General features: G+C 37.6%; 1 protein-coding gene across 2 annotated transcripts in view; it reads left to right on the top strand.

The window, feature by feature from the left end:
- The window catches only part of LOC120532408 (serine incorporator 5-like), a 68,912-nt gene that overhangs the window by 49,328 nt on the left and 7,285 nt on the right, over positions 1–12,299 (top strand). For both annotated transcript variants that reach the window (XM_039758371.1, XM_039758370.1), the window contains 3 exons: positions 2,744–2,801; positions 2,900–2,939; positions 10,731–10,769. In XM_039758371.1, coding sequence (XP_039614305.1) covers positions 2,744–2,801; positions 2,900–2,939; positions 10,731–10,769 — 137 coding nt within the window. The remainder of the gene's footprint in view (positions 1–2,743; positions 2,802–2,899; positions 2,940–10,730; positions 10,770–12,299) is intronic.

Genomic DNA, 12,299 nt, shown 5'->3' with positions numbered 1-12,299 from the left:
CTCCAGGCATTTTATATTTACTCTAAAATTTTTGACTTTGATTTTTGGATAGCATTTTCACTTTGACGACTCTCCCTTTAACTTCTGGTTTCCAGCTTTGGCTTAGCTTTTTATTCTTGTCCTTTCTCTTGGTCCTTGCTCAAAATGTTTTTAACTAAATGCATTTTCAGTCAGTACCATAATCTTGAATTAACATGAATGACCACAAGAAGGTTTTTGAGAAATGAGAAGATACCTGCAGAAATAAAAGATTTGCAGGAATGAGCGTCTGGAATATGATATAGTACTCTCACAGCAAAAGAACTTAGAGAGCAAAGTAGGACATTTAAGGTGTCAAAATATTATGCAAGACGTCAATGAAATTCATGCAAGGAAGAGCAGACTCATTTATGATGAGTAGTCCAAACAGCCCACTGTGAAAGTGAAGGTGTGCTTAGACAGTCAAATATGTTACAAAAATGCAGTTACAGTGTCAGAAGGAACATGGGAGACTCAACTGGAGAAAGGTTCTATGGTCGAGATCAAAATTGATGTTTTTGACCATCAGACTAAAAGTCACGATAGACAAAACGTGAAAACTACTGCACATTATCAAAAGCACACCATCCCCACTGTATAGCATGGTGGAGGCAGTATGATACTGTGGGGATACTTCATCTGCAGCAGGCCCTGATGGGTTAGTGAGAGGAAAATGAATGCTGCAAAAATACAAGGAAATTCTGCAGTAAAGCCTGATACAGTCTGCAAGAAACCTGGGGAAAATATTTTTTTCCAGTAAGACGATGATCCAAAGCATCAAGCCAAAGCTACACAGAAATGGCTTCAGAACAACAATGTCAATGTCCTAGAGTGGCTAGGTTAGAGTTCAGTGCTTATATTTATCAAGTGTCTCAGAGTAGGAAAGCAGAATAACTGCCTCTAAATCCTCAAATTTGGTCCTACTCCTAGGAGTAGAAGTAAAAACGTTTTATCAATTTTCTGAATTTAGGAAACTACTCCTAACTTCACCAGGATTTAGGAGAGTGTATGAGCTCTCCTAACTCACTAGGAGCTGCCAAAAACACTGTATGCATTCAGGCAGAGATCGGCACACACATCCCGGGAAAGGCAGAATGCTTTGTTAATGCTGAACAATAATAAGCTAATAAAAAGATATTGATTTGACATTATTGACAGAGATGGGAATAATATTCATTATTCATTGTTCTTGTACTTTAAGTAATTGATCCATCTATGCAGAGAAGCCATGCACTCTCAACCAAAAAGGAAGCGCTGGTAACGTTACGTGTAAAATGCAGCTTTTCAGTAGCGGTAATCTGGGTATGTCACAACCAAGAATTTTTTCAATTCTTACCAAAGGTTGAACGGTCATATAATTTGTGTAGTAATATGCAGATTTATACAGTTCCCCAGCTCCATGCGAGGTAATACTAAAGCAAGCTACACTCATGCAAATTGGCACCCACATAAAAATCGTTGCCCCAAGTGTGGATGAGCACAGATTTGATTTGCAAGCAATATCACAGTATCAATGGAGACCATATTGTAGTAGCCAGCATAGTACCCTGACCATATGCAGGGCAAGATGGGTGACTGACAGCGAAATGTCAAACCGGTACACTTTACAAGCCCAGGAAGGTTTAAGAAGGCAGGTGAAGATTCTCTGAGTATTTGATAAATAGAGCCTCACAGAAGATAAGTGGGGATCGCAGAGAGGGACACCGAGCAGAACACTGGAAAAATGACAACTTATAGTCTTTATGACTTATGGCCACAGCTATTTACAGTATGGTAACTGTTACTTTATGAAGTGCCGCCAATGGCCATAAGCAGTAGGGTGATTCTTATGAAAGTATGGCTGTGGATCACTCATTGTTAACTACACATGCCTGTTTTCTGGCTTCATTCTTGTTCAGCGACTCTTGTTCGGTGTGTGTGTGTATGTGTCTTGGCCTTTCTATCTCAGACTCCATACTGTATTATTCTTGATATTGTTGCAATCATGTAGCACCAATTACATGCAGCTTTGCACATTATACTGCTGTTTTGAATATTATTATTATTATCTTTGTGGTGAAGCCTTAGTTGGCATTAATAACATAAAACTGCAAAAAGTGGCAATTTATAGCAAAGGGAGCTGTAAAATCATGACATCATTCATATTTCAAATGAGAATTCATATCTTTAGCTTGCACCTGGACTAGGACACTTTGGAAATACTTCTCATGTCCTACTCTGAGGTAGGACAAATTCTTAATCCTAGTGTGATGTTTCGAGCAATTCCTAGAAGTAATTCGGTGACGGTTGGTAAATACGCGTCCTGATCTCAATCCAATTGGGAATTTGTGGCTGGATTGAAAAAAGCCGTTCATTCACAATCAACATACAGCCTGACGGAGGGAGCTTGAGCAGAGAGAGGTAGTGAGAGAGACCTGTGCACACAGACCCAAGGCTGTCATGGCCACCAATTTGTATTCAATTTGATGATCAATGTCGAAAATGTCAAATGAAATACACTGCAGTTGAATGTTGTGAAAACTTGGCGGAGGTGAATTCTTTTTACGTGCGCTGTTGTTGTATTAACTGGGCCTTGATGGTGTCTGTGGGTAAATGTTGTGTTAACTGTAACCTTTAGTTACAGATTATTGCTTAGCAATCCAAGTATGTGATACAGTTTGTAGGCCAGTCAAACACATGTTAAAGGAAATGTAACCAACTGTCACTCTTCATGTGTCTCTTTTAGTGTAAACACGACAGCACAAGAGAAACAAATGAAAGACATTCTTTCCCCTACATTTGCAGTAAGTAGAAAGCAAAAAAAAAAATCATCATGCTATATCTGTTGGCATCGTTTAGAGAAACGTACAGCAGCTTTACACATTTCCCTCTTCATCTGCAGATCAAGGGCATTTTAAACTGCTGCTCCTCATCTGACCAAGGTATCATTTATTCTGATTTCATTTTAGAAGGTTGCAAGGCTAACTAACTCTTACATAAAGAATCATCAGGGCGTACATTTTCCGATGTAATAATTTGCATTTTTGTTCTGATGTGTTTTTATTTTTTACTTCATCTTGCTTTGATATTATTTTTTTAGGGATGTTATATTAGCCTGCTCTCATTGGTATTTCCTGGGCTTTAAAACTTTTTATTGATAGCTTTTTTTAATTATGGTTTCAAAGAACTAAAGGACAAAAATTTACTTTCTGTAATTCTACTTATGAGTTGGATTGAGTCTTGTTATTTTTATTTATCATTATGTTTTGAAAAATACTAGGAAGCCATCATTAAAAGGTGCTGTCATTTTCGGGTGCTACCACTAAGACATGATGATCCATTGTTAGGAGATGCTGTCCAGAAAGTAGCATGGTGTGACATCATCATTAAAAGAATATTTAAAGGAATACCCAAAAATGACATTTTTTATATGTTACTTACTCCATGTGCTTTTTTAGTAGTGACCAAGATCAAGTTTTCATGTAGAATGGAGAATAAAATGTTTATGATATTACAGAAACCTATGATGCCTAATGTTGTACAGGAGCAAACAATGTGATTAGTGATGTGATTCCACCTGAGGTCTCTTGGGAAGGACTCTTTGAACTGAAGATAGGAGTCTTGACCAGCAAATACGTAGGAGAGGCAGGTCTTCCATTCAAAACTTTAATCCTGTGAGGTTTAGTTTACTCCTTAGGACGTATTCCAGAAGTAACTGAATATCCAAGAAGTAACTATTTAACAATATTTTAGCAAAAAGTATACATTTTGAGCATATAACTGGATAACTGACATGTGGATAATGCAACACAAATAATGTTGTTTTTTCTTTTTCTCACATTGTTTTTGATTGTACGGCGCTGGTTGCCTTCCATTATGTCATAAATGTCTTTCTATTTTACATGTAAACATTAAATGACATTTTTGTTGGCCTCCTCTAAATAGTAACGTATTAAAAAATAAATATATAATTGTTGGGTTGAGTATTTTAAGCCAGTGCAGTGTGTTCTTCTTTGTCCACGATTGTAAATACCTTCGAAAAACATTTATTGAAAGTACTTTGGCCAGATCTCTTCTGGTTACAGACTTTTTGCCCAGAAATTTGGCTTTGATGCACAGTCAGTTGTATATTTGTAATCGGCATGCCACTTTATTTTTTGACTAGACATTAAGCCCGTTACAATAACGGGCGCTAGAACAGTAGTGCATAAACATTAGTAGGAACAGTTTATATTAAATGGCAAGGGACCTTGAATGTGGCTGTAATATGTGTCACTGTATTGTGTGCCTTTCATTTTCTCTCTCAGTAATACTGGTTTGTATTTCTGTGAAATAGGATTGTATGTAAATTCAATTAATCCGTTCCAGATCGTATGAACTGTATGTAAATATATATATTTTTTAAGATTTTAAGCACAAATATAGTTAATTATACCATTGAATGCACAGCGTAATAGTAAACTAAATGTAAAAACATTGAACAACAGAGAAAACTAACACTGCAAGAGTTTGCGCTATAGCCTTACGACCCGCTCGCTAAAAACACCTTTTTTAATGAGTTTTAAGCACAGGGGAAAAAATGAACATTTGAAAAATCTGTAATTTAATAAACAACCAAGAAAAGTAACATCGCAACAATGCAACAATGCACGTGTGTGCCTGTGTGTGTGTGTGTGTCTGTCTCTGTCGCGGGCCTGCCTGCGTTCGTGTGTGTGAGTGTGTCTCTCGTGTGTGTGTGTGTGCGCGTGCGTGCGTGTGTGTGTGCGCGTGCGTGCGTGCGTGTCTGTCTGTCTGTCTGTCTCTCGCGCGGGCCTGCCTGTGTGCGTGCGTGCGTGCGTGCGTGTCTGTCTGTCTGTCTGTCTCTCGTGCGCACACACCTGTGTGTGTCTCTCTCTCTCTCTGTCTCTCTCTGCACACACAAGGAATGCACAGGAAGAGACTGAACACGTGCCGTGTGGCCCCGCGCATGTACACTTCACCAGAAGACACACACACACGGACACCTGGACGCACACAGGGGTTTTATTAAAGAGGATTGTTTATCACCTTCTGGTCCACTCTGACTTCATCGACTTCCAGTTTTTTTTACCCTGTGGCCGTGCAATGAACACCAATATGTTGAGGAATAAGATGCAGTGTATTATCAGGTAACATGCCACCCAAGTGTATGACACCTGACATTGGCACATCTGCACCATAAAAAATGGTGGTGCACACAATGAGTGTTTAGTATTTGGATCAGAATGAGGAATATTTACCAGCTTCAACTTGTGTTTGATTTTTGTTGAATTGAATTTGGTTTAGTCATCATAATATAAAAAATAGTGATTTCAGTATATTGAATTTACATTAGAACATTAAATAAAAAAGCCGACAAGAACAGGCCATTCCGGCCAACTAAGCTTGTCAATGCTATCCACATAATTCCTTCAAAATGACAGACAGTCAGGTTTTCAAGGTTCCAAAAAACTTACTGTCTACCACACTAATTAGTAATTTATTGCATGTGTCTGTAGGTCTCTGTTATGAACAAAAACTTCCCAAAGTTAGCCAAAGTTTTAAGAAATTTACTCTTAAACTATACCCACATGTTCTTGTTAAACTCACTTTAAGGTAACAGTCTCGAGCCACTGTATTAATTCCTGTCAAAATTTTAAACACTCCTGTAACTGAAATGGTGCATCTCCTTCAATCTCTCCTCATAGCTTGTACCTATCACTTCTAGAGTTAGCCTAGTCATTCTTGTCCGGACATTTTCTAGCACTGCTATGTCTTTTTATAATATTGATACCCAAACAGTGCTCCAGATGGAGCCTCACTAGTCTATACTAATAAAAGGCAAAGCCCTCACTCACTCACTCACTCACTGACTCACTCACTCACTGACTCATCACTAATTCTCCAACTTCCCGTGTGGGTGGAAGGCTGAAATTTGGCAGGTTCATTCCTTACAGCTTCCTTACAAAAGTTGGGCAGGTTTTATATCGAAATTCTACGCGTAATGGTCATAACTGGAAGCAGTTTTTCTCCATTTACTGTAATGGAGATGAGCTTCAACGCCGTGGGCGGAGTTTCGTGTGACATCATCACGCCTCCCACGTAATCACGCAGTACATAGAAAACCAGGAAGACCTCAAAAAAGCGCTGAAGAAAACATGCATTATATAATTGAGAAGGCAGCGAAACAATAAGAAGCGAGCGAGTGACATATACAACCATATTCATGAGTTCTGCTACTTGAAACAAAGCACGATGTAAACCTACACTTTAAATTAAGTTCATAGACAGGCTGCGCTGGCGTTTGTAATTTAGTGCCTGCCCATATAAGGCCGTCCGTCAGCGGCAATCCAATAGCAAACTGCCACGGGTAAATATTCACGGGTGAAGGACTGTGCTTATGGAGAGGAAGATGAGATGGTCAGGGTGGTGTTTGACACAAACTCAGCGAAACTGCGAGAGAAAGTTTTAAGTGCCAGGACTAAGGTAACATTAAATACAGCCATGGACATAGCACGAGATGGCACCAGCACAGCTGGGAACCTTCGATGCATGTACACCGAGTGGCTCACGTGAACTGGCGCAGTGCACAGATAAAAGCAACAGTTCCAAAGAGCTGAACAAAACCGAATTACACAATTGAAAAGGCAGCAAAAATATGAAGCGTCTGATACATACAAGCATATTCATAAATCCAACTACTGCGGAAACAAAGCACACGTTGGAAAAAGTCAATGTCCCGCTAAAGGAAGACAGTGTAAAAAAAACCCGTGCATGCAGTGTGTCAGGTCTCAGATAAAGAAGAAGACGAGCTGTTTATTGATGCAGTAAGAAACGAATCGATGAATGAAACCTGTCATCTTTACAGCGATTGACAAACACGGAATGTAACTTGAACACAACACATCCTACAAATACGAACCTGATTGAAAGAAATAATGATAATCAAATCCTTGATGACAGCAACACTCAGTAACACTCACAAAACAAATACTGTATATTGACAGTCATGTTACGTTATTTTTAAAATGTTCCCTTTTCTTTTCTAGCTTTTTAACACACTACTTCTCCTGCGATACGCTGGTATATATATATATATATATATATATCCCGATCTACATACTCGAATAATGGATACTTTATTCGCCATCAATGATTGTTTTGGTAAAGCCATACTCAGTGTATTCATTAGATGAGCGGTAAAAAGTAAGAGCGAGGGAGGATGACTTATTGAGGCATGCAGGCTGTAGTCGCGTCAACTCTATCTGAATTGCGATCACATTTGAAAAATATATCTTTTCAAGTTCTATTTAGTCCATATGTGTCAAACTCAAGGGCAGCGGGCCACATCCGCCCGGCGTGTAATTATATCCGCCCCGAGATCATTTTATATACTGTATTATTGTTATTAAAGCCGGGTATATGAAGCGCTGGTAACACAATAAACTACAGATCCCATAATGCAGCGCTTCAGCTGCCTTGCCGAACACTTACCGTTAATCAAGTCTACCTTATGATGCTGCAAGTTATTGCGAAGCTAGCTCACACGATGCTGAAGAGAAAAGTTGATTCTGAAAATAGAGCCTTTAAAAACCGATGGGAGGCTGAGTATATGTTTACTGAACCCGTGTGTCTCATTTGTGGAGCTAATGTGGCTGTAATTACAGAATTTAATCTAAGACGGCACTATGAGACAAAACATCAGGGTAACCTGAATGCAATGCAGAAGATACAGAAAGCAGCATAATTAAATAAGAATCTGACACTTCAGCGGACGTTTTACCGTGCACAATCACAAAGTGATTTCAAGTGAAGCTGCTTTTATGGGAGACACAAATGCACCAGCACTTGCCCCACTTTCCCTGTTGCCAAGTAATGTTAAACCAAGTCGTCACTACGGTGTTCCCAAACACGCACTTTGCTGATAAACTGCACTGCGCACTGAGTTTGCACGGCGCTTTGGTGACTTTGAAGAACAAAAAGTCCGTCTACATGCGGCTCGAACCTTGTGCATGTTTGGTAGCACATATCTGTGTGAGAAGCTCTTCTCAGTGATAAAGACTAACAAAACAGCACACAGGAGTCGCCTCACTGATGAGCACCTGCAATCCATCCTGAGAATCTCCACAACACAGAACCTCACACCAAACAGAAACGAACCTGTGCCAAAAAGATGCCAGGCGTCCAGCTCTAAAATGACATATGAGCAAAGACAACTGAATGATTTGATTTGTTATTGCTGAAAGGAACACATTTTATTTATATTTCCAGGTTTTGTTATGCAGCATGTTCATATTTGAATTTGTATAATTTTGACAGGATATATTTTTATGGAGAGCAAAATCTTTTGGGATATTTAAAATCTAAGTTTATTTTTTATATAAAATTACATAAGAGTAAAGAAATTTGAATGTTTGTTCTTTTAACGTTTACTTTATTTCTAACTTGTATAATTTAGACAGGATATATTTTTATGGAGAGCAAAATATTATAAGTTGTTTAAGGTTTGAGTTGATTTATTCACGAATAATATTCCTGTCTGTTTTACCATTCCTACCAAAGATATTTCTGTCGACTAAATAAAAATTCCTTCTATTTAAAATTTAAATAGAACTTGAACAAATACGATAGTTCATAATATCCACGCAGACTTGCACGTAAGAGCGGGTGTCATCCGTTTTAACAAGCAGCGTATTGCACTGATACGAAATAGCTGTGTGTGTATATATGTAGATATGTATATATATGTTTATATATATGTGTGTGTATGTATGTATATATATATATGTATTTGTGTGTATGTATGTGTGCATGTATTTATGTGTGTGTGTGTATATGTATGTGTATATATGTAGATATATATATATGTATGTATATATGTGTATATGTATAGATATGTATATATATATATGTTTATGTGTGTGTGTAAATATATATATATATCTATATATATGACAGCAACACTCATCACTCACAACAGTGACAAAACAATTACATTGACAATCATGTTACGTTATTTTCAAAATGTTTCCTTTTCTTTTTCATTGCTTCTTTAACACACTACTTCTCCGCTGCGAAGCGCGGGTATTTTGCTAGTGTGTTATAAAGCTCAACCATAACCTCCTCTGACTTGTACTCTACACATCGTGCTGTATGACCTAACATTGTTTCAGCCTACTTTATGGCCTCTTGAGCACTGCCTGGAAGTTGACAGTGACAAGGTTACTAAATGTCCTCGACTATTTTTCTGCCAATTCCTACCTCAAAGACTTTTTATAAAACCTCTTCCACTCACTATCCCATTTCCACTATCACTATCACACTCTGAGACTTCCTGTTTAATCTACCCAATAAGACATATTTTTTGCTATCACAAAGTGGCATGGATACAACATAATGAACACTCTATATAAATATAAGCAGTGTGTGTGATTTGCTCAGAATCAAACGTAGACAATGAATCCTTGATTTTGTGGCCACTGGCCCAACACCATTTGTAATCCGTAATTTCTGGTAACGAGAACTGCAATGAGCAGCTGTACTGCTGAAGCAAAATGATGTTTATTTTGGGCCTAAAAAAAGAAATTTGAATGAAACGAAGTACGTGCCAAGGTCAAAACCAAAGAGACAAACCGATCTTTTGCCAAGCCAGAAATATGAGTCAAGAATCAGAACCTTAAATCTAAAAGTAATTCAGAAAACTGCGAACAAAAATACCAAGAAGTGCACGTTAAGCCTTTTAGTTTTATCCAAAACACAAATACTTGAATGGCACATAAATAACCGTTTTAAAGAGTCACGCCTGTGAGACTTCTAGAAGGTTGCCTTAATAATAGCCGATGCCTGTTAATATTCAAAAATAATGGCGTGATTAGATGCTAAAAATTACAGCTTAGTCAGGAACCAAGTTAGGACAAAATACTGTAGATGCATTAATCAAATTCTTAGACCTCGGAAACTCCACAGTAGTCAACAAGAAGTCCCAACAACTCCTCAGAAAATTAAAAAAAAGAAAAAGAAACAGCACCAATCACAGTAACAGCATCATGCATGCCTAGAAGATAATGTTTGGTTTTTACATTAGAAAATACTGCACAACTATTATGGCTACAGCATACCAGACAAGTTGGAAGTTAAAAGAGCTGGTTGCACATACCATTGAGTCTTCATGTTTATAGTAGTAATAAGGAGACCAAATTAGACTTTTGTATATGGTGTTAAATCTTCTATGCCATGTTGACAAATAAAGCCCAACAGAGAACCACAAAGACTAACCTAACTCATTTGGAGTTAAATATTCTTACTGGAGTGACTCTCTAAGTAAACTGGCTCCTAAGGAGCAAACACAATTGCACAATACTGAGAAAGGGAAAAGATGAGAGTAAAACAAATAGGAAAACAAAAATAAACATGTTTTGAAAGCTCAAAAGATCATACGTAACATGCAAAAAACAATCACATAGAAGAAAAATATTGCCGAGCTGAATGTCAAAAGGTAAGTTCTAGAAGATAATCAGAAGAAGTGACAAACTGACAATAGGACTTAATGGCTCTTGTGATTTCAGATACTTATTCAAGCCCACAGTCTCACATGGCTACACCGACTGGATGTACAAAACCGCATGAAATAAATGAGAAATGCATAACAGTTCAACAACTTTATAAATTGACTAATGAACTTGATACTTTTTCTTATAAAGACACATGCTATGTTTTACATTATTCTCTTTTCACAGGTGATAACACAAATAACGCCTTCATGGCCCCATTTCAAGGTCAGTTCTACTTTGAACTTTTTTGTACTCCAAAATTTTTATTTTTTATTAATTTAAATTAATAGTTTCAAATGAGGACTGGTGAAAGATTTTTTGGTAGAAAAAAAGGAATTCACTTTAATGAAAAGTGTTGTGTAATGGACCCACAAACTTGAGAACTCCAAAATATCCATAAGTCAAGCCCCAAAATGAGAACCCGGCTTGAAAGTTCAAAAAGACCACACAAGTCCCAAAATATTCAAAACTTCCTTCCAATGGAGATAAAAGCTGTGTCTTGTAAAGTATATCCCAGTCTGTAATGTTTAAAAATTAAGTTTATTTAATAAAATAGAAGAAATAACAAAAATGCCCCAAATAGCAGAAAAGATGTGCCTAAAAAGGCAATCTAAGGTAAATAAGTCGAAATGTGAAATCCACAAGCAAAATCCAAAAACTGAAGCAAAAATCCAGAACCTGAAAATATCAAAAGAAAACAAAACTAACAGAAATCCACCAAACAGCTTGTGATGATTAACTGCCTGAGCCTCCAAATAAAGACAACGCCAGGAGCCGGCAGCAGTGACATCAGGGTGGCCCTGTCTCTTGGGGCGCCACACACAATGTTCATGGAATGGATTATCACATTTAAAGACACAGTGCATACGTTAAATACAAACATAATGGAAAATACATAAAAAATATAAATAAGAATTAAAAAATGACAAAAATAACAATAAAACACAAAATACACAAATGTATAAACACATAGAGTACATATCCAAAAGAAGTCGCCTGCAGTTTAGCCAGATTGGTTGTAAAGCCCTACTTGTGTCTCACTAGTCCAAGGGTCCTCAATCCCAGTCCTGGAGAGCCGCAGTGGCTGCAGGTTTTTGTTCTGACCTGGTTGCTTAATTAGAAAGCAATTCTTGCCAATAAAGCACTAACAAGCTATGACATTAAATTAACTCTGCTATGTCAGGTCATTCTCATATCCTAGATTTTCTTTCCCTTTCTATCAGCCAAATGATTTGAAGGCTAAAATGGACGAGTAATTCTCAGTCCTTCACTTTTTTCTCTTCATTTTTCTTCCAAGTATTTAATTAAACCCAATAGTGCAGATAAATACACACAGGTGTAAATGTAAATAAGCTAAATGGAGAAATGCTGCTCTCTCTTGTCATTTGCATGTTATTGATAATAAGGAGCAATTAAAATAGCTGTTTAAGACAAAATTAAGCAATAAGGGCTCAAAATCACTAAAGTGAAGCAGAAGTGTTACTTTAGCAATAAGTGCTTTTTATTAAGCAACTGGGTTGGAGCAAAAACCTGCAGCCACTGCGGCTCTCCAGGACCGTGATTGAGGACCCCTGCACTAGTCCCATAGATTTTCTATAGGCTTTAAATCTAGGGATTTTGCGGGCCAGTTGAGATTCAAGAATGCTTTAGAATGATCTTAGTGCCAATCACACACAGTAACATTCTTTTTTGTGTGATAGTGTGACACATGGCGGATGGTCCCTATCTATGAGAACCATCCATCGACCACGGTTC

The sequence above is a fragment of the Polypterus senegalus genome, chromosome 7 (genome assembly GCF_016835505.1).
Source record: "Polypterus senegalus isolate Bchr_013 chromosome 7, ASM1683550v1, whole genome shotgun sequence".
Classification (NCBI taxonomy): Eukaryota; Metazoa; Chordata; class Cladistia; order Polypteriformes; family Polypteridae; genus Polypterus; species Polypterus senegalus.
This window is presented reverse-complemented; position numbering and strand designations above follow the sequence as displayed.